This window comes from Salmo salar, chromosome ssa04, assembly GCF_905237065.1.
Source record: "Salmo salar chromosome ssa04, Ssal_v3.1, whole genome shotgun sequence".
In the NCBI taxonomy this organism is placed as follows: Eukaryota; Metazoa; Chordata; class Actinopteri; order Salmoniformes; family Salmonidae; genus Salmo; species Salmo salar.
Genome location: NC_059445.1, coordinates 55508357 through 55535548, shown reverse-complemented (window position 1 = coordinate 55535548; position 27192 = coordinate 55508357). Strand labels below are relative to the sequence as shown.

The 27192-nt window shown below is 48.4% G+C and overlaps 1 protein-coding gene across 8 annotated transcripts in view; it reads left to right on the top strand.

The window, feature by feature from the left end:
• LOC106603524 (autism susceptibility gene 2 protein) overlaps positions 1-27192 on the top strand; it is a 505996-nt gene that overhangs the window by 85519 nt on the left and 393285 nt on the right. For all 8 annotated transcript variants that reach the window (XM_045717118.1, XM_045717116.1, XM_014197335.2 and 5 more), the window contains exon 3: positions 11970-12248. In XM_045717118.1, coding sequence (XP_045573074.1) covers positions 11970-12248 — 279 coding nt within the window. The remainder of the gene's footprint in view (positions 1-11969; positions 12249-27192) is intronic.

The following is a 27192-nucleotide window of genomic DNA, read 5'->3' as shown; positions in this document are numbered from 1 at the left end:
ACGTTGAAAGGTTTCCCAAGTTTTCTCCCACATACACTTCTAGGTGCGGACAAAGTATCTAGCCTGCATTCCCTGGCTAGTTAGTTTATCTCAAGACATATAAGCTTGATTCTAGCAAAGACAGTACAGTATGACCATTGTCAGACTGCTTCTCCAATAGAAATCCCCGATAGCGTTTGTAGGCGATGTAATTGCGTTGTTGGCTAGCTAAGCTCATGCGTAGAAACACATCATCGGGTCTAACGGTCGTCTGTGCCAAACTGTGCATGTGCAAATCAAAGGCAGCGTGTCAGTTTGTCACTGTCACTAGATCATCTGCTGCTTCCCTAGCCTGACAGACAGCAGTTTGGTTTTACCGGAGAGGAGAGATAAACTCAGCTGTCATCAGCCCTAAAAACTCAGCTTTTCACTATTCCCCCCTCTACTCCCTCTGTCCTCTCACAGGAAGCATTTTCTGCTGTGAATCACAAAAAAGGTCTTGTTAAATCAAGCATTACCTCTCGAGATCCCAGGAGAGAGCTGTTGTTGTACTACCATTGTTGTTCCGGCATCACCGCAGTGCGCAAACAACTTATGTTTTAGAGCACTAAAGGATACACACTTAAATCATGAGGAGAGGAGTGTGTGAGTTATTGAGCACAGAAATGAATGGTAACAGTTACAGTACAGAACAGCAGTGGCCTATACAGTATGTATACAGGATTACTACCTTCTCCCTAGTATCTCCCTATAGTGGTCCGGATAATGGAGGAGATGGTTGAGAGAGAAGACAAGGGGAGAGGAATGAGCAGAAAGAGAGAAACTCTCAGCTTTACTCTGAAACCTCACCTGATCTGAGTACTCTCTCTCTCTTCTCTTTCCCCATTATTCATTGTCTGTATTGACATTCTCCCAATAATCCCTCTCCTCCTCCTCCTCCCTCCCGTTCTCTTTCTTTGTGCATTTGGAATGTTTTGAGATACAGCAATATGTTCATGGTCTGCTCGGCTAAATGACTATATCATGTAAGGCAGTGAATATCTAAAATATGTATAATGTCTGATTATGCTGCTACCAGTTATAGCCTACAGTTATAGCCTACAGTTATAGCGTACGTCTTATTATGTGTTCTTGCCAAGGGTTTGTTTGTTTTGCATTGTTTCCACCCCTAAATGATAATCTAATAGTAGTAAATGAATAGGTCCAAATGAGTAATAATGTGATCCACTGCATTGAATAGATATGTATGAATGTCCAATCTCTTTCTCTCTGCCTGTTCAAGCAAACGCTTCATTTCCTTTCGCGTCTGTCATCAAATAAGGAGGAATTAGTTAATCTGAAGAGGGTTAGGGCTTCAAAGAGAAAATCCACTCTACTATGTCTGCCACGATTTGATAGATTTCAGTACAAGATGATTGTCTTTCTGACTATTTACTATTTATGATCTTTACAATCTACGCTACATGGGTTGTTCACACAGGCAGCCCAATTCAGATCTTTTTTTTCACTAATTGATCTTTTGACCAATCAGCTCTGAAAAATATCATATTTGATTGGTCAGAAGACTCTTAAATATAAGTAAAACTAAATGCATGCTCTTCAACCGATCGCTGCCTGCACCTGCCCGCCCGTCCAGCATCACTACTCTGGACGGTTCTGACTTAGAATATGTGGACAACTACAAATACCTAGGTGTCTGGTTAGACTGTAAACTCTCCTTCCAGACTCACATCAAACATCTCCAATCCAAAGTTAAATCTAGAATTGGCTTCCTATTTCGCAACAAAGCATCTTTCACTCATGCTGCCAAACATACCCTCGTAAAACTGACCATCCTACCGATCCTCGACTTCGGCGATGTCATTTACAAAATAGCCTCCAATACCCTACTCAATAAATTGGATGCAGTCTATCACAGTGCCCTCTGTTTTGTCACCAAAGCCCCATATACTACCCACCACTGTGACCTGTACGCTCTCGTTGGCTGGCCCTCGCTTCATACTCGTCGCCAAACCCACTGGCTCCAGGTCATCTACAAGACCCTGCTAGGTAAAGTTCTCCCTTATCTCAGCTCGCTGGTCACCATAGCAGCACCCACCTGTAGCACGCGCTCCAGCAGCTATATCTCTCTGGTCACCCCCAAAGCCAATTCCTCCTTCGGCCGCCTCTCCTTCCAGTTCTCTGCTGCCAATGACTGGAACGAACTACAAAAATCTCTGAAACTGGTAACTCTTATCTTCCTCACTAGCTTTAAGCACCAGCTGTCAGAGCAGCTCACAGATTACTGCACCTGTACATAGCCCATCTATCATTTAGCCCAAACAACTACCTCTTCCCCTACTGTATTTATTTATTTATTTTGCTCCTTTGCACCCCATTATTTCTATTTCTACTTTGCACTTTCTTCTACTGCAAATCTACTATTCCAGTGTTTTACTTGCTATATTGTATTTACTTCGCCACCATGGCCTTTTTTGCCTTTACCTCCCTTATTTCACCTCATTTGCTCACTTTGTATATAGACTTATTTTTCTACTATATTATTGACTGTATGTTTGTTTTACTCCATGTGTAACTCTGTGTTGTTGTATGTGTCAAACTGCTTTGCTTTATCTTGGCCAGGTCGCAATTGTAAATGAGAATTTGTTCTCAACTTGCCTATCTGGTTAAATAAAGGTGAAATAAATAAAAAAATTAAAAACACCAATTAGTGGGGGGAAAAAAGATCAGAATTGGGCTGCTTGTGTAAATGCAGCCTTCTTAATGAATACCACCGCATTGCCTTTTAGAAGCCAGTACATGATCATTACCATCAGAATAACCAGCCTGACAGGCTCTATCTCTTCAATGTGACACACACACACACTCAGTGCTCCACTCCTCATGTGTATTTAATGAGGGTAAATGTTGTGTGCTTGTATGACTGATGCTGAATATGTTTGCCACTCATTAGGGTGCTGTGCTGTCAGGGCTTGGTAATGTTTCTCTGCACTGTGTGTGGTTACTGTACTATACTGTAGTTCTAATGCCTAACCTAATATGTTACACACATAGATCTGGATCTGTTGGTTTTGCATTGAGCTAGAAAGGTAGTTTTATAGCTGAATGGGAATTGTTCCAGTTAGACATCTTCCTTGTCTGTTACATTATGTTGCCAGAGGGCGTCATCATATTGCTAAGCAGTGCATGTTATGATGATTCTCCTGAGCCTCTCCCTGAGTCTCTGATGCAGCAGACAGCAGGCGCTGTGATTCTAGTCTTTGATATGATCTGTTGAGCAGAGCCAGCCATGACACAGCGCTGCGCTGCTGTACTTTTAGAGAGGGGGACTGGTTGTGCTGCCCTCGGGACCAAGCAGAGTGAAGGAATAATACAAGAGTGATACAAATGGAATCTCTTCTTCTTCTGTTCTTCTTTCAGATCGAGGCTCCCCATCTCCAGTCCCCAGCCTGTTAGGGTCCTGTGTGTGAAATGAACTTACCAAGGGTCTGCTGTTGTTGAACAACCAACACAATCAGGAAATCAGATCAGCAGATATCCTCTTGTCAAGTTAATTTAACATTTTTGTTGTGCTGTTTGTCTGAACAGAGAGAGAGAGGGAGAGATTTAAAAAAATGGTTTGTCTCTGTTGTATGAGGCACATGCCAGCAGATTGTCCAGACTGGTGTGCGTTTGGTGCGTGTGTCCGTGCACCTGTGCGGGTGTGTATTTACAGTATCTATGTGTGTGTGCTGGCTATGGATTTTTTGAAGTCTGCTGCTAGGCCCGATATTGGTCTGGATGTGCTATCATATCAACACAGGAGACAGAGACAAAGGCGTGCGTATAAACACATTGTAGATGGTGTTGTCTGTTGGGGAGTAATTCACTGCTCACCTCGCCTCAGTGGCTGTAGAGGCTTCAGACACCCTTGCCTTTGTATACACTCGAGACGTTGTCTTATCTGCACTTTAAAGCATTCGCTAGCAGAGAGGAAGAGGGGGTTTGTTTTGAGCCACTGCTGATACCAGAGAGACCTTTACAATGGCGTACACATCACAGACAAACTGAAATGGTCCACTCACACAGGCAGTGTGGTGAAGAAGGCGCAACAGCGCCTCTTCAACCTCAGGAGGCTGAAGAAATTTGGCTTGTCACCCAAAACCCTGACAAACTTTTACAGATGCACAATTGAGAGCATCCTGTCGGGCTGTGTCACAGCCTGGTACGGCAACTGCACCGCCCTAATTTGATTTGAATGTGAGACAGTGGAATTGCCAGCGGTTCTTTCTACCCTAGAGCCCTGAGCGACAGAATGGTTTCAGAATGGTTTCAAAGCTATTAAAACATTATGAGATACTTAGAGCTGGTCGCGGTTGATCTTCTCTGATCTCCCTCTCTCTATCCACATAACATCTGTGAGCGGCAGCTTCATTGCAGTTTGTCTCGTGTCCCTGGGTATGAATCATGAGCCATGGTTATTCAGCATTCTCCCAAGCTTTTCAAACTGCCAATGATGTGTTCTTTGTAGAAATGATCACCCCCTTTTATTTCTGCCTCTGTGATGCCCTCGCTGCTATACCACTCATACATTAGACAGAGCAGAGCTGTTAGTCTGCTTGCCTCCAGACACATTGTTGAACAGCAGTAGTAGTATTGCTTACTTTAGGCCATTGAATTCCTTGCGTAACATAGGCCATAGAAGAGCCGCTTTCAATGTCTTCTAGCAGCCTTGACTGGTAAATACACATTGAACTAAAATATAAACGCAACATGCAACAATTTCAAAGATTTTACTGAGTTACAGTTCATAAAAGGAAATCAGTCAAATGAAATAAATTAATAAGGCCCTAAACTATGGATTTCACAAGACTGTTGGTTACAGATACCTAAAAAAAAGGTAGGGGATTGGATCAGAAAACCAGTTAGTATCTCGTGTGACCACCATTTGCTTCATGCAGCACGACACATCTCCTTCACATAGAGTTGATCAGGCTGTTGATTGTGGACTGTGTAATATTGTCCCACTCCTCTTCAATGGCTGTGTGAAGTTGATGGATATTGGCGGGAACTGGAACACGCTGTCGTACAGGTCGATCCAGAGCATTCCAAACATGCTTAATGGGTGACATGTCTGATGAGTATGCAGGCCATGGAAGAACTGGGACATTTTCAGCTTCCGGGAATTCTGTACAGATCTTTCCGACTTGGTGCTGTGCATTATCATGCTGAAGCATGAGGTAATGGCGGCGGATGAATAGCATGACAATGGGCCTCAGGATCGCCACCATGGGGACTCTGTTCACAAACCGCTCACCCACACAATGCCATACACGCTATCGGCCATCTGCCCGGTACAGTTGAAACAAGGATTCATCCGTGAAGAGCACACTTTTCCAACATGCCAGTGGCCATCGAAGGTGAACATTTGCCCACTGAAGTCGGTTACGATGCCGAACTACAGTCAGGTCAAGACCCTGGTGACGACGACGAGGACACAGATGAGCTTCCCTGAGATGGTTTCTGACAGTTTGTGCAGAAATTCTCCGGTTTGGCAAACACAGTTTCATCAGCTGTCCAGGTGGCTAGTCTCAGACGATCCCGCAGGTGAAGAAGCCGGATGTGGAGGTCCTGGGCTGGAGTGGTTACATGTGGTCTGCAGTTGTGAGGCCGGTTGGACGTACTGCCAAATTCTCTAAAACGACGTTGGAGGCGGCTTATGGTAGAGAAATTAACATTAAATTCTCTGGCAACAGCTCTGGTGGACATTCTGTAGTCAGCATGCCAATTGCACGCTGCCTTAAAACTTGAGACATCTGTAAAATTGTGTTGTGTAATAAAGCTGCATATTTTTTAGTGGCATTTTATTGTCCCCAGCACAAGGTGCACCTGTGTAATGATCATGCTGTTTAATAAGCTTCTTAGTATGCCACACCTGTCAGTTGGATGGATTATGTTTACAAATAGGGATGTAAACAAATTTGTGTACAACATTTCTGAGAAATAAGCTTTTTGTGCATATGGAACATTTCTGGGAATGTTTTGAGTCATGCAGCTGGTAAAGGCAGAGCATAGCCATGAAGTGTCCACTTACTTTCTTCTCCTCCTGATTCACCACGGCTGGGATGGAAAGTTGCTTTACCCTCTCTCACTCTCTAGGCAACAGAGAGATGGATACTGTGAGGTGAAATAGCTGGTGTATTTGGTTGACTTTTATTCATAGTACTGTTATTATAGACACGTCTGCTGATTTAGTCAAGGCCTTTCCATGAAGGGTGAATAACAATATGTTGAACAATCCAAATGAATTGAATTCAAAAGAATAATGCATTGCAAGTAGCATTGCTCATAAGGGATTCTACTTTTTAAGCCTAATTAACATACATTCTTATACAGTAGTCATCTTCTGCTTTTGTCATGTGCTGCATCATTTTCCAATATGAATTCATTCTATTTCTAGGATCATTCACACTCACTGTTGTTTAGCGTGGTGGATGCTGTATGGTTCAGTGATATCTGGACAGCTTCTCTGTGTTTAGCGTGGTGGATGCTGTATGGTTCAGTGATATCTGGACAGCTTCTCTGTGTTTAGCGTGGTGGATGCTGTATGGTTCAGTGATATCTGGACAGCTTCTCTGTGTTTCGCGTGGTGGATGCTGTATGGTTCAGTGATATCTGGACAGCTTCTCTGTGTTTAGCGTGGTGGATGCTGTATGGTTCAGTGATATCTGGACAGCTTCTCTGTGTTTCACGTGGTGGATGCTGTATGGTTCAGTGATATCTGGACAGCTTCTCTGTGTTTCACGTGGTGGATGCTGTATGGTTCAGTGATATCTGGACAGCTTCTCTGTGTTTAGCGTGGTGGATGGAGTATGGTTCAGTGATATCTGGACAGCTTCTCTGTGTTTAGCGTGGTGGATTGGTGTATGGTGCAATGATATCTGGACCTGCTCCCAGCACAGATCTGAGTGGAGTTTGATTAGTTAAGCAGGCCTCCACTGTGTCTGGGTGATCACACATACACACACACTCACACACACTCACTAATGAACACGCAGCACACTTATACTATTGCTTGGCCCCAGACAAACTGCCTTTTTGTGCCTGGCGGGTTTAACTACTTCATTGTGTTCTGTCAAGTTGAGCCTTCTGAAACCTCTGATTCTGTTTGATGGTTTTCCAAGGGGAGTCGCAATCAGAAGAACAGAACAGATATAATCAAACACGTGCTTGGTTTTGTTCCAAAGAGAGAGATATGTTTTTAAGTTGTTGCATCCCTGTGTTGAGGAGTGGAGAGAGGGTCAGGGCAAAATGTGTGATTTATATGGAGATACTGCAGTTAACACAAGTTTAAAGGTGACTGGAAGTTTATAATTCTGTCTTTACTATCAGCAATTGTCCTATTTTATAGCAGGAGGAAAAAGCACTACAAATCCACATTCACAATTTTATACTGGGTGACTTGTTCAACAGAATTTGTTTGAAGTTAACAGCTAGTTTGTGGAAGAAGTGTTTTCCCTCCTAATACTGTTTTATTCCAGACTCAAGCATTAGGCTAGGTAACCATTTGCTTTTCATTTTTCTCCCAAACATTTCCAATCCTCAACTGGCAATGTATAGTATTTTCTATTTCACATATATCTCAGCCCTTCACAGGAGTGAAACACATTGTGAAGTCTATTGAGCATGAAAACTGATTTGTGCTGTATTTTAGACATCATATGATATGTTCTTAAACCTGGCGTATGATCTGGATCCTGGAATTTGTCCTGGCATTTTTAAAGCTGGAAACCTTAATGGTGAAACTGCCACGTTCGTTTAAGATTTCACAACAACAAAGAAGTTACCGCAGACACCAAACACAGCTTTTCCCGCCTCTGACATTGCACGCATGAGAGAACAGCAGAATATGTCCTATGTTGGGCAATGCTCCTCACCTCCGCTTCATCAACAAAATAATAACAACGGTTGTGGAGCGGACAGTGGCACTGTTTCCCTTACAGCGAATTCCCAATTTTGTGATATCCAATTGGTAGTTACAGTCTTTTCCCATCGCTGCAACTTCCGTACGGACTCGGGAGAGGCGAAGGTCGAGAGCCATGCGTCCTCCGAAACACAACCCGGTCAAGCCGCACTGCTTCTTGATACACTGCTCGCTTAACCCAGAAGCCAGCCGCACCAATGTGTCGGAGGAAACACCGTACAGCTGGCGACCAAAGTCAGCGTGCACTGTGCCCGTCCGGCACAAGGAATCGCTAGAGCGCGATGGGACAAGGAGATCCCGGCCAAACCCTCCCCTAACCCGGACTACGCTGGGCCAATTGTGTGCCGCCTCATGGGTCTCCCGGTCGCGGCCGGCTGCGACAGGGCCTTGGATCAAACCCGGGTCTGTACTGATGCCTCTAGCACTGCGATGGAGTGCCTTGGATCGCTGCGCCACTTGGTAGGCTGTGGATTCCATCTTTAAAAGAACATGCACAACGGATAGTCTTTAAAAAAAAAATTACAACAGATTCTTAAGAGGCATAGAACCACACATCACACTAACAATGACAATGCATGCCTTGTTGCATTATTTGTGTTGGATGAGAGTGGAAGACAAAGGAGAACACAATTAGTTGATGCATGCAGCATTTGTTTGTTTTTCTGTGAGGAAAATTAGGCTTTGTTGTAAAGGTAATGGTTCAGTGAATCAGAGCCAACACTCCCACCAAACCCATTATCCTCATCAACCTACCCATTCTGGAACTCTGTCACTTGAGTTGACAGTTTATAATGTCTGTCTATTGGCTCTGCGACTGGATGGAGTGGCTCCTCCTGCTGCTACTACAAGCCTGGAACAAAATGAGTCCCCTTACAGATAATATCATTGATTTGTTCCATAGGTTTAGCTTGGATGGCTCCAGTACAGTACACTACACAGCCTCTATGTGGCAGATTAGTTGTTATATTGATCCCCCAGTCAAACTGTATAACCCCATCTCGTTGGAAAATACGATGTTACATTCCTTTCCAACTGAATTAGGGGAAACTCAAATGGATTCTTTAATTGTGTCTTATCATTAGAGGGGCTGCTTGGCTTCGTTTCTGATATCTTTACCCCCTCCTCTGAACTGACTTTACCCCCTCCTCTGAACTGACTTTACCCCCCTGCTCTGAACTGACTTTACCCCCCTCCTCTGAACTGACTTTACCCCCTCCTCTGAACTGACTTTACCCCCCTCTTCTGAACTGACTTTACCCCCCTGCTCTGAACTGACTTTACCCCCTCCTCTGAACTGACCTTACCCCCCTGCTCTGAACTGACTTTACCCCTCCTCTGAACTGACTTTACCCCCCTGCTCTGAACTGACTTTACCCCCTGCTCTGAACTGACGTTACCCCCTCCTCTGAACTGACTTTCCCCCCTGCTCTGAACTGACTTTACCCCCTCCTCTGAACTGACTTTACACCCCTGCTCTGAACTGACTTTACCCCCTCCTCTGAACTGACTTTACACCTCCTCTGAACTGACTTTACCCCCTCCTCTGAACTGACTTTACCCCCCTGCTCTGAACTGACTTTACCCCCTGCTCTGAACTGACTTTACCCCTCCTCTGAACTGACTTTACACCCCTGCTCTGAACTGACTTTACCCCCTCCTCTGAACTGACTTTACCCCTCCTCTGAACTGACTTTCCCCCTGCTCTGAACTGACTTTCCCCCCTGCTCTGAACTGACTTTACCCCTCCTCTGAACTGACTTTCCCCCCTGCTCTGAACTGACTTTACCCCCTCCTCTGAACTGACTTTACCCCCCTGCTCTGAACTGACTTTACCCCCTCCTCTGAACTGACTTTACCCCTCCTCTGAACTGACTTTACCCCCTGCTCTGAACTGACTTTACCCCCCTGCTCTGAACTGACTTTACCCCTCCTCTGAACTGACTTTACACCCCTGCTCTGAACTGACTTTACCCCTCCTCTGAACTGACTTTACCCCCTGCTCTGAACTGACTTTTCCCCCCCTGCTCTGAACTGACTTTACCCCTCCTCTGAACTGACTTTACACCCCTGCTCTGAACTGACTTTACCCCCCTCCTCTGAACTGACTTTCCCCCCTGCTCTGAACTGACTTTACACCCTCCTCTGAACTGACTTTACCCCTCCTCTGAACTGACTTTACCCCCCTGCTCTGAACTGACTTTCCCCCCCTGCTCTGAACTGACTTTACCCCTCCTCTGAACTGACTTTACACCCCTGCTCTGAACTGACTTTACCCCCTCCTCTGAACTGACTTTACCCCCTCCTCTGAACTGACTTTACCCCCTCTCCTCTGAACTGACCTGACTTAACCCCACTCCTCTGAACTGACTTAACCCCCCTGAACTGTCTTAACCCCCCCTCTGAACTGACTTAACCCCCCCTCCTCTGAACTGTATAACCCCATCTGGTTGGAAAATAGTGCACATTACAGGAGATGTGAGGGCTGGTGTATTGGTTATTGGTTTGTTTGGTTATTGGAGTGTAGTGTAGGTGTAAGTGCCCACTGTTTTACCAGGGGGTGTGGGAGTGTTGACAGGGTGAACTTCATTGACTGTATTTGTTAGTGACAGAGACATGGTTGTTGCATTCATTCATTTCCAGTCCTTCACCAAGTAAGATCCTAAGTGAATATGTTTTTCAATAAAATACAATTCTTTAAGACAATACAATCTTTCATAAGGCCTTATTTTGAGGGCCTAGTTTTACCTTAATACAGTGGCCTAAAACTCATGTTTTACAGGCCACATTAGGCCTGCAAGTCACATTATGCTGGCTTGCAAAGTGATGTGTAATTCCTAATGGAATTCAGCCAGAGTTGGGATATCTAACATTTGGAATTTTATTCACCCGCAACCTGAATTCAGAATGACCGACAGGGTTGGGAAGCCTAAGATATGAGACTACCTAAAGCATCTAGACTGGAATAACCATTTCAGTAACGGGTGCAATAAGTCCAAGTAACAGATTGGATTAGTTTAGAAAAATGTATGTTATTTATATTTGAGTAGTATAAGATTAATTAATCAATCAATGTAAAAACATAGATATTGAAACAAACAATTCTAAAAAGCAACCTACAATAGAGCATGCTGGGAAATATGATAATGATGGGCGTGGTTTTGGTTCAACCGTGGTTATTAACACCAGCACTGGGGTTATTTTACACCAATGAGTGTTAATTTAACACTTACAGATGTAATTTTGCTCCTGAATCAGCACTAGAAATGTTACACTGAAAAATAACCACTAGGTAACACTGGCCAATTTGCTGTGTGTGTGAGTGTCCTAATCCTCAGCCGTGCTCTAATAGATATGTGGTTAATCACAGACAGGCAACGTGGTGCTTTCCTATCCTTAGCCTATGAGACTCTCCTGTGACAATATGTTTAAGTGTAATGTGTCGTTAGTGCTTAACGACCCACAGTGGGCCTCTGTAGGGGAGAAGAACAGTCTCTCTTAGTACGGCTCACTGGAGAACACAGATACAATAGCTACTTCCTAACTGGCATTTGTAAATGTGAATTTGTTATCTATTTTTAAGCCTAGCTTTCATGATCATCGTAATGAGCTCTCTTTATCAGGTGTAGGAGGCTTATTTTGTCAGGATTATGTATTTAAATGAATGTAATTGCTTTTGGTACGCTCAAGCGACAAGATAATAATAAATACTTTATTTGTTTCAGTATAGTTGTCATCTCTCCCCTTCTCCCCTGCACTGTACTTTTGTGGCTGGAGTTGTATTTTTCAAATTGTCAAATAAAGACCCAGCTATCGGTCTATTCTCCGCTCTCTGTTGCTTGAAAGACTTGACCCTGAATTACTTTGTTTCAGTGTAATGGAGTGTTTACCTCCCCTCTTCTCTCCTCTTTCTTTACAGAATATACAGTGCCTTCAGAAAGTATTCACAGCCCTTTACTTTTTCCACATTTTGTTACATTACAGCCTTATTCTAAAATTGACCTCTCACCTCTCCCCTCTTCCTCTCCAGAAGGACCTGACCATGAAGCCCCAGGAGTGCAGGGAGAACCAGGAGAACCATCAGGAGAACCAGGCAGGCCCCCCCCTGCACAAGAAGAAGCCCCCCAGGGTCCCTAACGGATTCAGCCTGGACACCCGCAAAGCCCACAACAACCACCTTAACAACCACCACAACAACCATAGCAACCATCACCAGCATTCTGACCAGGAAAACAACAACCCACGCCTGGCTCCTCAGACCAACGGCAAGAAGAAGAACAAGAACAGCCTGCAGAAGAAACACAGGCCAGTCAGTACACTGTTTATTACTCGTTACACACTACACTATCTCCTCTCCACTCAGTTCCACCTCTCCTCAAGCTGCATTTTTGGTAGCCTGGTCCCAGATCTGGTATTGCAGAGTTGAGACCAGGCTAGTGTTTGGGCTCTCAGGTTGGCATATTGGGTTTTGTCTGCACACTGCAATGGTAGATGGAAACACCCGTTTAGTTTTATCCTCTTGAATGTAGAAGAGGAACTGTGAGTGTGTGTTCAGTCTTCTGTCTTTCACTTTGGTCATCAGAGCCGGTGGAATTATCAGTCATACTATGTGTTTGATAAGGATGAAGAAGGGATTGAATGATGGGTTTTTGTACTATGATTGGAGAGTGATTTACATCTAGATTGCCCTGATTTCAAACAGATAGAGGATAATACGCTACAGTACTGCAGAATCTGTTGCAGGCTGTAAACACCTCTCGATAGCAGGTTTGTAAAAGCATTATACGATGTTACCTTCCTTTCCAACTGAATTAGGAGGAACTCAAATGGATTCTCTTGTCTTATCATTAGAGGGGCTGCTTGGCTTCGTTTCTGATATCATCCCAGATATGAGTTAATTCATGTTACATTAAGGTCTGTAGACAGATGTTCCTTTTTCAGTATATGAAATGACGTTGTATTAAGGCTAGAGATTTGTGAGGACCAAATTGCCTTATTGTTATAAAGGAACACTGAACTTACCCCCTCCTCTGAACTAACTTTAACCCGCCTTTGAATTGTCTTAACCCAACCCCTCTGAACTGACTTTAACCCCCTCCTTTAACCCCTCCTCCAAACTGACTTTAACCCCTCCTCCGAACTGACTTTACTCCCCTCCTCCGAAATGACTTTAACCCCTCATCCGAACTGACTCTAACCCCTCCTCTGAACTGACTTTAACCCCTACTCTGAACTGACTTTACTCCCCTCCTCCGAACTGACTTTAACCCCTACTCTGAACTGACTTTACCCCCTCCTCCGAACTGACTTTACTCCCCTCCTCCGAACTGACTTTAACCCCTCATCCGAACTGACTCTAACCCCTCCTCTGAACTGACTTTACTCCCCTCCTCCGAACTAACTTTAACCCCCTCATCCGAAATTGCCTTTAACCCCCCTCCTCCGAACTGACTTCAACCCCCCTCCTCTGAACTGACTTTAACCCCTCCTCTGAACTGACTTTAACCCCCTCCTCTCAACTGACCTCAACCCCCCTCCTCTCAACTGACCTCAACCCCCCTCCTCTGAACTGACTTAACCCCCTCCTCTGAACTGACTTTACCCCCCTACTCTGAACTGACTTTACCCCCTTTTCCGATCTGACTCTAACCCCCCTCCTCTCAACTGACTTTTACCCTCTCCTCCGAATTGACTTCAACCCCCTCCTCCGAACTGACTTTAACCCCCTTCTCTGAACTGACTTTAACCCCCTTCTCTGGACTGACTTTAACCCCCTTCTCTGAACTGACTTTACTCCCATCCTCTGAATTGACTGTAACCCCTCCTCTGAACTGACTTTACTCCCATCCTCTGAATTGACTGTAACCCCCTCCTCTGAACTGACTTTAACCCCTCCTCTGAACTGACTTTAACCCCTCCTCTGAACTGACTTCACTCTCCTCCTCTGAACTGACTTCAACCCCCTCCTCCGAACTGACTTCAACGCCCTCCTCCGAACTGACTTTACTCCCCTCCTCCGAACTGACTTTAACCCCTCCTCCGAACTGACTTTACTCCCCTCCTCTGAACTGACTTTAACCCCTCCTCCGAACTGACTTTAACCCCTCCTCCTAACTGACTTTACTCCCCTCCTCTGAACTGACTTTAACCCCTCCTCCGAACTAACTTTAACCCCTCCTCCGAACTGACTTTACTCCCCTCCTCTGAACTGACTTTAACCCCTCCTCCAAACTGACTTTATTCCCCTCCTCTGAACTGACTTTAACCCCTCCTACGAACTGACTTTACTCCCCTCCTCTGAACTGACTTTAACCCCTCCTCCAAACTGACTTTACTACCCTCCTCTGAACTGACTTTAACCCCTCCTCCGAACTGACTTTAACCCCTCCTCTGAACTGACTTTACCCCCTCCTCCGAACTGACTTTAACCGCCTCCTCCCAACTGACTTCAACCCCCTCCTCTGAACTGACTTTACCCCCCCTCATCCGAACTGATTTTAACCCCCTCCTCCTAACTGACTTCAACCCCCTCCTCCGAACTGACTGTAACCCCTCCTCCGAACTGACTTTAACCCCTCCTCCGAACTGACTTTAACCCCCTCCTCCGAACTGACTTTAATCCCCTCCCGAACTGACTTTAACCCCTCCTCCGAACTGACTTTAACCCCTCCTCCGAACTGACTTTAACCCCTCCTCCGAACTGACTTTAACCCCTCCTCTGAACTGACTTTACCCCCTCCTCCGAACTGACTTTAACCGCCTCCTCCCAACTGACTTCAACCCCCTCCTCTGAACTGACTTTACCCCCCTCATCCGAACTGATTTTAACCCCCTCCTCCTAACTGACTTCAACCCCCTCCTCCGAACTGACTGTAACCCCCTCCTCCGAACTGACTTCAACCCCTCCTCCGAACTGACTTTAACACCCTCCTCCGAACTGACTTTACCCCTCCTCTGAACTGACTTCAACCCCCTCCTCTGAACTGACTTCAACCCCCTCCTCCGAACTGACTTCAACCCCTCCTCTGAACTGACTTCAACCCCCTCCTCCGAACTGACTTTACCCCTCCTCTGAACTGACTTCAACCCCTCCTCTGAACTTACTTAAACCCCCTCCTCCGAACTGACTTTAACCCCCTCCTCCGAACTGACTTCAACCCCTCCTCTGAACTGACTTTAACCCCTCCTCCAAACTGACTTTAACCCCTCCTATCAACTGACGTCAACCCCCTCCTCTCAACTGACCTCACCTGACCTCCTCTGAACTAACTTAACCCCCCTACTCTGAACTGACTTAACCCCCCTCCTCTGAACTGACTTTACCCCCTCTTCTGAACTGACTGTAACCCCCTCATCTGAACTGACTTCAATCCCCTCCTCCGAACTGACATTACCCCCCTCCTCGGAACTGACTGTAACCCCTCCTCCGAACTGACTTCAACTCCCTCCTCTGAACTGACTTTACTCCCCTCCTCCGTACTGAGATTACCCCCCTCCTCGGAACTGACTGTAACCCCCTCCTCCGAACTTTAACCCCCTCCTCCGAACTGACTTTACTCCCCTCCTCCGAACTGACTTTACTCCCCTCCTCTGAAGTGACTTTAACCCCTCCTCCGAACTGACTTTACTACCCTCCTCTGAACTAACTTTAACCCCTCCTCCAAACTGACTTTACTACCCTCCTCGGAACTGACTTTAACCCCTCCTCCGAACTGACTTTAACCCCTCCTCTGAACTGACTTTACCCCTCCTCTGAACTGACTTTACTCCCCTCCTCCGAACTGACTTTAACCACCTCCTCCCGAACTGACTTCAACCCCCTCCTCTGAACTGACTTAAACCCCCTCCTCCGAACTGACTTTAACCCCCTCCTCCGAACTGACTTCAACCCCCTCCTCTGATCTGACTTTAACCCCTCCTCTGAACTGATTTTAACCCCCTCCTCCTAACTGACTTCAACCCCCTCCTCCGAACTGACTTAACCCCCCTCCTCCGAAATGACTGTAACCCCCTCCTCCGAACTGACTTTATTCCCCTCCTCTGAACTGACTTTAACCCCTCCTACGAACTGACTTTACTCCCCTCCTCTGAACTGACTTTAACCCCCTCCTCCAAACTGACTTTACTACCCTCCTCTGAACTGACTTTAACCCCTCCTCCGAACTGACTTTACTCCCCTCCTCTGAACTGACTTTAACCCCCTCCTCCAAACTGACTTTACTACCCTCCTCTGAACTGACTTTAACCCCTCCTCCGAACTGACTTTAACCCCTCCTCCGAAATGACTGTAACCCCCTCCTCCTAACTGACTTCAACCCCCTCCTCCGAACTGACTTAACCCCCCTCCTCCGAAATGACTGTAACCCCCTCCTCCGAACTGACTTTAACCCCTCCTCCGAACTGACTTTAACCCCCTCCTCCGAACTGACTTTAATCCCCTCCCCGAACTGACTTTAACCCCTCCTCCGAACTGACTTTAACCCCCTCCTCCGAACTGACTTTAACCCTCCTCCGAACTGACTTTAACCCCCTCCTCCGAACTGACTTCAACCCCCTCCTCTGAACTGACTTCAACCCCCTCCTCCGAACTGACTTTAATCCCCTCCCCGAACTAACTTTAACCCCTCCTCCGAACTGACTTTAACCCCCTCCTCCGAACTGACTTCAACCCCCTCCTCTGAACTGACTTCAATCCCCTCCTCCGAACTGACTTTAACCCCCTCCTCTGAACTGACTTTAACCCCTCCTCTGAACTGACTTCAACCCCTCCTCCGAACTGACTTCAACCCCCTCCTCTGAACTGACTTCAACCCCTCCTCCGAACTGACTTTAACCCCCTCCTCCGAACTGACTTTACCCCTCCTCTGAACTGACTTCAACCCCCTCCTCTGAACTGACTTCAACCCCCTCCTCCGAACTGACTTCAACCCCCTCCTCTGAACTGACTTCAACCCCCTCCTCCGAACTGACTTTAACCCCCTCCTCCGAACTGACTTTACCCCCTCCTCTGAACTGACTTCAACCCCCTCCTCTGAACTTACTTAAACCCCCTCCTCCAAACTGACTTTAACCCCCTCCTCCGAACTGACTTCAACCCCCTCCTCTGAACTGACTTTAACCCCTCCTCCAAACTGACTTTAACCCCCTCCTATCAACTGACGTCAACCCCCTCCTCTCAACTGACCTCACCTGACCTCCTCTGAACTAACTTAACCCCCCTACTCTGAACTGACTTAACCCCCCTCCTCTGAACTGACTTTACCCCTCTTCTGAACTGACTGTAACCCCCTCATCTGAACTGACTTCAATCCCCTCCTCCGAACTGACATTACCCCCCTCCTCGGAACTGACTGTAACCCCCTCCTCCGAACTGACTTCAACTCCCTCCTCTGAACTGACTTTACTCCCCTCCTCCGTGCTGAGATTACCCCCCTCCTCGGAACTGACTGTAACCCCCCTCCTCCGAACTGACTTTACTCCCCTCCTCCGTACTGACTTTAATCCCCTCCTCCGAACTGACTTTACTCCCCTCCTCCGAACTGACTTTACTCCCCTCCTCTGAAGTGACTTTAACCCCTCCTCCGAACTGACTTTACTACCCTCCTCTGAACTAACTTTAACCCCTCCTCCAAACTGACTTTACTACCCTCCTCTGAACTGACTTTAACCCCTCCTCCGAACTGACTTTAACCCCTCCTCTGAACTGACTTTACCCCTCCTCTGAACTGACTTTACTCCCCTCCTCCGAACTGACTTTAACCGCCTCCTCCGAACTGACTTCAACCCCCTCCTCTGAACTGACTTAAACCCCCTCCTCCGAACTGACTTTAACCCCCTCCTCCGAACTGACTTCAACCCCTCCTCTGATCTGACTTTAACCCCCCTCCTCTGAACTGACTTCAACCCCTCCTCCAAACTGACTTTAATCCCCCTCCCCGAACTAACTTTAACCCCTCCTCCGAACTGACTTTAACCCCCTCCTCCGAACTGACTTCAACCCCCTCCTCTGAACTGACTTCAATCCCCTCCTCCGAACTGACTTTAACCCCTCCTCTGAACTGACTTTAACCCCTCCTCTGAACTGACTTCAACCCCCTCCTCCGAACTGACTTCAACCCCCTCCTCTGAACTGACTTCAACCCCCTCCTCCGAACTGACTTTAACACCCTCCTCCGAACTGACTTTACCCCTCCTCTGAACTGACTTCAACCCCCTCCTCTGAACTGACTTCAACCCCCTCCTCCGAACTGACTTCAACCCCTCCTCTGAACTGACTTCAACCCCCTCCTCCGAACTGACTTTACCCCCTCCTCTGAACTGACTTCAACCCCTCCTCTGAACTTACTTAAACCCCCTCCTCCGAACTGACTTTAACCCCCTCCTCCGAACTGACTTCAACCCCCCTCCTCTGAACTGACTTTAACCCCTCCTCCAAACTGACTTTAACCCCCTCCTATCAACTGACGTCAACCCCCCTCCTCTCAACTGACCTCACCTGACCTCCTCTGAACTAACTTAACCCCCCTACTCTGAACTGACTTAACCCCTCTCCTCTGAACTGACTTTACCCCCTCTTCTGAACTGACTGTAACCCCCTCATCTGAACTGACTTCAATCCCCTCCTCCGAACTGACATTACCCCCCCTCCTCGGAACTGACTGTAACCCCCTCCTCCGAACTGACTTCAACTCCCTCCTCTGAACTGACTTTACTCCCCTCCTCCGTACTGAGATTACCCCCCTCCTCGAACTGACTGTAACCCCCTCCTCCGAACTTTAACCCCCTCCTCCGAACTGACTTTAATCCCCTCCTCCGAACTGACTTTACTCCCCTCCTCTGAAGTGACTTTAACCCCTCCTCCGAACTGACTTTACTACCCTCCTCTGAACTAACTTTAACCCCTCCTCCAAACTGACTTTACTACCCTCCTCGGAACTGACTTTAACCCCTCCTCCGAACTGACTTTAACCCCTCCTCTGAACTGACTTTACCCCCTCCTCTGAACTGACTTTAACCACCTCCTCCGAACTGACTTCAACCCCTCCTCTGAACTGACTTAAACCCCTCCTCCGAACTGACTTTAACCCCCTCCTCCGAACTGACTTCAACCCCCTCCTCTGATCTGACTTTAACCCCCTCCTCTGAACTGATTTTAACCCCTCCTCCTAACTGACTTCAACCCCCTCCTCCGAACTGACTTAACCCCCTCCTCCGAAATGACTGTAACCCCCTCCTCCGAACTGACTTTATTCCCCTCCTCTGAACTGACTTTAACCCCTCCTACGAACTGACTTTACTCCCCTCCTCTGAACTGACTTTAACCCCCTCCTCCAAACTGACTTTACTACCCTCCTCTGAACTGACTTTAACCCCTCCTCCGAACTGACTTTAACCCCTCCTCTGAACTGACTTTACCCCCTCCTCCGAACTGACTTTAACCGCCTCCTCCCAACTGACTTCAACCCCCTCCTCTGAACTGACTTAACCCCCTCATCCGAACTGATTTTAACCCCCTCCTCTAACTGACTTCAACCCCCTCCTCCGAACTGACTTAACCCCCCTCCTCCGAAATGACTGTAACCCCCTCCTCCGAACTGACTTTAACCCCTCCTCCGAACTGACTTTAACCCCCTCCTCCGAACTGACTTTAATCCCCTCCCCCGAACTGACTTTAACCCCTCCTCCGAACTGACTTTAACCCCCTCCTCCGAACTGACTTTAACCCTCCTCCGAACTGACTTTAACCCCCTCCTCCGAACTGACTTCAACCCCTCCTCTGAACTGACTTCAACCCCCTCCTCCGAACTGACTTTAATCCCCTCCCCCGAACTAACTTTAACCCCTCCTCCGAACTGACTTTAACCCCCTCCTCCGAACTGACTTCAACCCCCTCCTCTGAACTGACTTCAATCCCCCTCCTCCGAACTGACTTTAACCCCCTCCTCTGAACTGACTTTAACCCCCTCCTCTGAACTGACTTCAACCCCCTCCTCCGAACTGACTTCAACCCCCTCCTCTGAACTGACTTCAACCCCCCTCCTCCGAACTGACTTTAACCCCTCCTCCGAACTGACTTTACCCCCTCCTCTGAACTGACTTCAACCCCCTCCTCTGAACTGACTTCAACCCCCTCCTCCGAACTGACTTCAACCCCTCCTCTGAACTGACTTCAACCCCCTCCTCCGAACTGACTTTAACCCCCTCCTCCGAACTGACTTTACCCCTCCTCTGAACTGACTTCAACTCCCTCCTCTGAACTGACTTTACCCCCTCCTCCGTACTGAGATTACCCCCCTCCTCGGAACTGACTGTAACCCCCCTCCTCCGAACTGACTTTACTCCCCTCCTCCGTGCTGACTTTAATCCCCCTCCTCCGAACTGACTTTACTCCCCTCCTCCGAACTGACTTTACTCCCCTCCTCTGAGTGACTTTAACCCCTCCTCCGAACTGACTTTACTACCCTCCTCTGAACTAACTTTAACCCCTCCTCCAAACTGACTTTACTACCCTCCTCTGAACTGACTCTTAACGCGCCTCCTCCGAACTGACTTTAACCCCTCCTCTGAACTGACTTTACCCCTCCTCTGAACTGACTTTACTCCCCTCCTCCGAACTGACTTTAACCGCCTCCTCCGAACTGACTTCAACCCCCTCCTCTGAACTGACTTAAACCCCCTCCTCCGAACTGACTTTAACCCCCTCCTCCGAACTGACTTCAACCCCTCCTCTGATCTGACTTTAACCCCCTCCTCTGAACTGACTTCAACCCCCTCCTCCAAACTGACTTTAATCCCCTCCCCGAACTAACTTTAACCCCTCCTCCGAACTGACTTTAACCCCCCTCCTCCGAACTGACTTCAACCCCCTCCTCTGAACTGACTTCAATCCCCTCCTCCGAACTGACTTTAACCCCCTCCTCTGAACTGACTTTAACCCCTCCTCTGAACTGACTTCAACCCCTCCTCTGAACTAACTCAACCCCCCTACTCTGAACTGACTTAACCCCCTCCTCTGAACTGACTTTACCCCCTCTTCTGAACTGACTGTAACCCCCTCATCTGAACTGACTTCAATCCCTCCTCCGAACTGACATTACCCCCCCTCCTCGGAACTGACTGTAACCCCCTCCTCCGAACTGACTTCAACTCCCTCCTCTGAACTGACTTTACTCCCCTCCTCCGTACTGAGATTACCCCCCTCCTCGGAACTGACTGTAACCCCCTCCTCCGAACTTTAACCCCCTCCTCCGAACTGACTTTAATCCCCTCCTCCGAACTGACTTTACTCCCCTCCTCTGAAGTGACTTTAACCCCTCCTCCGAACTGACTTTACTACCCTCCTCTGAACTAACTTTAACCCCTCCTCCAAACTGACTTTACTACCCTCCTCGGAACTGACTTTAACCCCTCCTCCGAACTGACTTTAACCCCTCCTCTGAACTGACTTTACCCCCTCCTCTGAACTGACTTTACTCCCCTCCTCCGAACTGACTTTAACCACCTCCTCCGAACTGACTTCAACCCCCTCCTCTGAACTGACTTAAACCCCTCCTCCGAACTGACTTTAACCCCCTCCTCCGAACTGACTTCAACCCCCTCCTCTGATCTGACTTTAACCCCCTCCTCTGAACTGATTTTAACCCCCTCCTCTAACTGACTTCAACCCCTCCTCCGAACTGACTTAACCCCCTCCTCCGAAATGACTGTAACCCCCTCCTCCGAACTGACTTTGTTCCCCTCCTCTGAACTGACTTTAACCCCTCCTACGAACTGACTTTACTCCCCTCCTCTGAACTGACTTTAACCCCCTCCTCCAAACTGACTTTACTACCCTCCTCTGAACTGACTTTAACCCCAGCTCCGAACTGACTTTAACCCCTCCTCTGAACTGACTTTACCCCCTCCTCCGAACTGACTTTAACCGCCTCCTCCCAACTGACTTCAACCCCCTCCTCTGAACTGACTTAACCCCACTCATCCGAACTGATTTTAACCCCTCCTCCTAACTGACTTCAACCCCCTCCTCCGAACTGACTTAACCCCCCTCCTCCGAAATGACTGTAACCCCCTCCTCCGAACTGACTTTAACCCCCTCCTCCGAACTGACTTTAACCCCCTCCTCCGAACTGACTTTAATCCCCTCCCCGAACTGACTTTAACCCCTCCTCCGAACTGGCTTTAACCCCCTCCTCCGAACTGACTTTAACCCTCCTCCGAACTGACTTTAACCCCCTCCTCCGAACTGACTTCAACCCCCTCCTCTGAACTGACTTCAACCCCCTCCTCCGAACTGACTTTAATCCCCTCCCCCGAACTAACTTTAACCCCTCCTCCGAACTGACTTTAACCCCCTCCTCCGAACTGACTTCAACCCCCCTCCTCTGAACTGACTTCAATCCCCTCCTCCGAACTGACTTTAACCCCCTCCTCTGAACTGACTTTAACCCCTCCTCTGAACTGACTTCAACCCCTCCTCCGAACTGACTTCAACCCCTCCTCTGAACTGACTTCAACCCCCTCCTCCGAACTGACTTTAACCCCCTCCTCCGAACTGACTTTACCCCTCCTCTGAACTGACTTCAACCCCCTCCTCTGAACTGACTTCAACCCCCTCCTCCGAACTGACTTCAACCCCCTCCTCTGAACTGACTTCAACCCCCTCCTCCGAACTGACTTTAACCCCCTCCTCCGAACTGACTTTACCCCTCCTCTGAACTGATTTCAACCCCCTCCTCTGAACTTACTTAAACCCCCTCCTCCGAACTGACTTTAACCCCCTCCTCCGGAACTGACTTCAACCCCCTCCTCTGAACTGACTTTAACCCCCTCCTCCAAACTGACTTTAACCCCCTCCTATCAACTGACGTCAACCCCCTCCTCTCAACTGACCTCACCTGACCTCCTCTGAACTAACTTAACCCCCTACTCTGAACTGACTTAACCCCCTCCTCTGAACTGACTTTACCCCTCTTCTGAACTGACTGTAACCCCTCATCTGAACTGACTTCAATCCCCTCCTCCGAACTGACATTACCCCCTCCTCGGAACTGACTGTAACCCCCTCCTCCGAACTGACTTCAACTCCCTCCTCTGAACTGACTTTACTCCCCTCCTCCGTACTGAGATTACCCCCCTCCTCGGAACTGACTGTAACCCCCTCCTCCGAACTGACTTTACTCCCCTCCTCCGTACTGACTTTAACCCCCTCCTCCGAACTGACTTTACTCCCCTCCTCCGAACTGACTTTACTCCCCTCCTCTGAAGTGACTTTAACCCCTCCTCCGAACTGACTTTACTACCCTCCTCTGAACTAACTTTAACCCCTCCTCCAAACTGACTTTACTACCCTCCTCTGAACTGACTTTAACCCCTCCTCCGAACTGACTTTAACCCCTCCTCTGAACTGACTTTACCCCCTCCTCTGAACTGACTTTACTCCCCTCCTCCGAACTGACTTTAACCGCCTCCTCCGAACTGACTTCAACCCCCTCCTCTGAACTGACTTAAACCCCCTCCTCCGAACTGACTTTAACCCCTCCTCCGAACTGACTTCAACCCCCTCCTCTGATCTGACTTTAACCCCCTCCTCTGAACTGACTTCAACCCCCTCCTCCAAACTGACTTTAATCCCCTCCCCGAACTAACTTTAACCCCTCCTCCGAACTGACTTTAACCCCTCCTCCGAACTGACTTCAACCCCCTCCTCTGAACTGACTTCAATCCCCTCCTCCGAACTGACTTTAACCCCCTCCTCTGAACTGACTTTAACCCCTCCTCTGAACTGACTTCAACCCCCTCCTCCGAACTGACTTCAACCCCCTCCTCTGAACTGACTTCAACCCCCTCCTCCGAACTGACTTTAACACCCTCCTCCGAACTGACTTTACCCCTCCTCTGAACTGACTTCAACCCCCTCCTCTGAACTGACTTCAACCCCCTCCTCCGAACTGACTTCAACCCCCTCCTCTGAACTGACTTCAACCCCCTCCTCCGAACTGACTTTACCCCCTCCTCTGAACTGACTTCAACCCCCTCCTCTGAACTTACTTAAACCCCCTCCTCCGAACTGACTTTAACCCCCTCCTCCGAACTGACTTCAACCCCCTCCTCTGAACTGACTTTAACCCCTCCTCCAAACTGACTTTAACCCCTCCTATCAACTGACGTCAACCCCCTCCTCTCAACTGACCTCACCTGACCTCCTCTGAACTAACTTAACCCCCCTACTCTGAACTGACTTAACCCCCCTCCTCTGAACTGACTTTACCCCTCTTCTGAACTGACTGTAACCCCTCATCTGAACTGACTTCAATCCCTCCTCCGAACTGACATTACCCCCTCCTCGGAACTGACTGTAACCCCCTCCTCCGAACTGACTTCAACTCCCTCCTCTGAACTGACTTTACTCCCCTCCTCCGTACTGAGATTACCCCCCCTCCTCAGAACTGACTGTAACCCCTCCTCGAACTTTAACCCCCTCCTCCGAACTGACTTTACTCCCCTCCTCCGAACTGACTTTACTCCCCTCCTCTGAAGTGACTTTAACCCCTCCTCCGAACTGACTTTACTACCCTCCTCTGAACTAACTTTAACCCCCTCCTCCAAACTGACTTTACTACCCTCCTCGGAACTGACTTTAACCCCCTCCTCCGAACTGACTTTAACCCCTCCTCTGAACTGACTTTACCCCTCCTCTGAACTGACTTTACTCCCCTCCTCCGAACTGACTTTAACCACCTCCTCCGAACTGACTTCAACCCCCTCCTCTGAACTGACTTAAACCCCCTCCTCCGAACTGACTTTAACCCCCTCCTCCGAACTGACTTCAACCCCTCCTCTGATCTGACTTTAACCCCCTCCTCTGAACTGATTTTAACCCCCTCCTCCTAACTGACTTCAACCCCTCCTCCGAACTGACTTAACCCCCCTCCTCCGAAATGACTGTAACCCCCTCCTCCGAACTGACTTTATTCCCCTCCTCTGAACTGACTTTAACCCCTCCTACGAACTGACTTTACTCCCCTCCTCTGAACTGACTTTAACCCCTCCTACGAACTGACTTTACTCCCCTCCTCTGAACTGACTTTAACCCCCTCCTCCAAACTGACTTTACTACCCTCCTCTGAACTGACTTTAACCCCTCCTCCAAACTGACTTTACTACCCTCCTCGGAACTGACTTTAACCCCTCCTCCGAACTGACTTTACTCCCCTCCTCCGAACTGACTTTAACCACCTCCTCCGAACTGACTTCAACCCCCTCCTCTGAACTGACTTAAACCCCCTCCTCCGAACTGACTTTAACCCCCTCCTCTGAACTGACTTCAACCCCCTCCTCTGATCTGACTTTAACCCCCTCCTCTGAACTGATTTTAACCCCCTCCTCCTAACTGACTTCAACCCCTCCTCCGAACTGACTTACCCCCTCCTCCGAAATGACTGTAACCCCCTCCTCCGAACTGACTTTATTCCCCTCCTCTGAACTGACTTTAACCCCTCCTACGAACTGACTTTACTCCCCTCCTCTGAACTGACTTTAACCCCTCCTCCGAACTGACTTTAACCCCTCCTCTGAACTGACTTTACCCCCTCCTCCGAACTGACTTTAACCGCCTCCTCCCAACTGACTTTCAACCCCCTCCTCTGAACTGACTTAACCCCCCTCATCCGAACTGATTTTAACCCCCTCCTCCTAACTGACTTCAACACCCTCCTCCGAACTGACTTAACCCCCCTCCTCCGGAAATGACTGTAACACCCTCCTCCGAACTGACTTTAACCCCTCCTCCGAACTGACTTTAACCCCCTCCTCCGAACGACTTTAATCCTCCTCCCGAACTGACTTTAACCCCTCCTCCGAACTGACTTTAACCCCCTCCTCCGAACTGACTTTAACCCTCCTCCGAACTGACTTTAACCCCCTCCTCCGAACTGACTTCAACCCCTCCTCTGAACTGACTTCAACCCCCTCCTCCGAACTGACTTTAATCCCCTCCCCGAACTAACTTTAACCCCTCCTCCGAACTGATTTAACCCCCTCCTCCGAACTGACTTCAACCCCCTCCTCTGAACTGACTTCAATCCCCTCCTCCGAACTGACTTTAACCCCCTCCTCTGAACTGACTTTAACCCCTCCTCTGAACTGACTTCAACCCCCTCCTCCGAACTGACTTCAACCCCTCCTCTGAACTGACTTCAACCCCCTCCTCCGAACTGACTTTAACCCCTCCTCTGAACTGACTTCAACCCCTCCTCCGAACTGACTTCAACCCCTCCTCTGAACTGACTTCAACCCCCTCCTCCGAACTGACTTTAACCCCCTCCTCCGAACTGACTTTACCCCCTCCTCTGAACTGACTTCAACCCCCTCCTCTGAACTGACTTCAACCCCTCCTCGAACTGACTTCAACCCCTCCTCTGAACTGACTTCAACCCCCTCCTCCGAACTGACTTTAACCCCCTCCTCCGAACTGACTTTACCCCTCCTCTGAACTGACTTCAACCCCCTCCTCTGAACTTACTTAAACCCCCTCCTCCGAACTGACTTTAACCCCCTCCTCCGAACTGACTTCAACCCCTCCTCTGAACTGACTTTAACCCCTCCTCCAAACTGACTTTAACCCCCTCCTATCAACTGACGTCAACCCCCCTCCTCTCAACTGACCTCACCTGACCTCCTCTGAACTAACTTAACCCCCCTACTCTGAACTGACTTAACCCCCCTCCTCTGAACTGACTTTACCCCTCTTCTGAACTGACTGTAACCCCCTCATCTGAACTGACTTCAATCCCTCCTCCGAACTGACATTACCCCCCTCCTCGGAACTGACTGTAACCCCCTCCTCCGAACTGACTTCAACTCCCTCCTCTGAACTGACTTTACCCCTCCTCCGAACTGACTTTAACCGCCTCCTCCCAACTGACTTCAACCCCCTCCTCTGAACTGACTTAACCCCCCTCATCCGAACTGATTTTAACCCCCTCCTCCTAACTGACTTCAACACCCTCCTCCGAACTGACTTAACCCCCCTCCTCCCGAAATGACTGTAACACCCTCCTCCGAACTAACTTTAACCCCTCCTCCGAACTGACTTTAACCCCCTCCTCCGAACTGACTTCAACCCCTCCTCTGAACTGACTTCAATCCCCTCCTCCGAACTGACTTTAACCCCCTCCTCTGAACTGACTTTAACCCCTCCTCTGAACTGACTTCAACCCCCTCCTCCGAACTGACTTTCAACCCCTCCTCTGAAC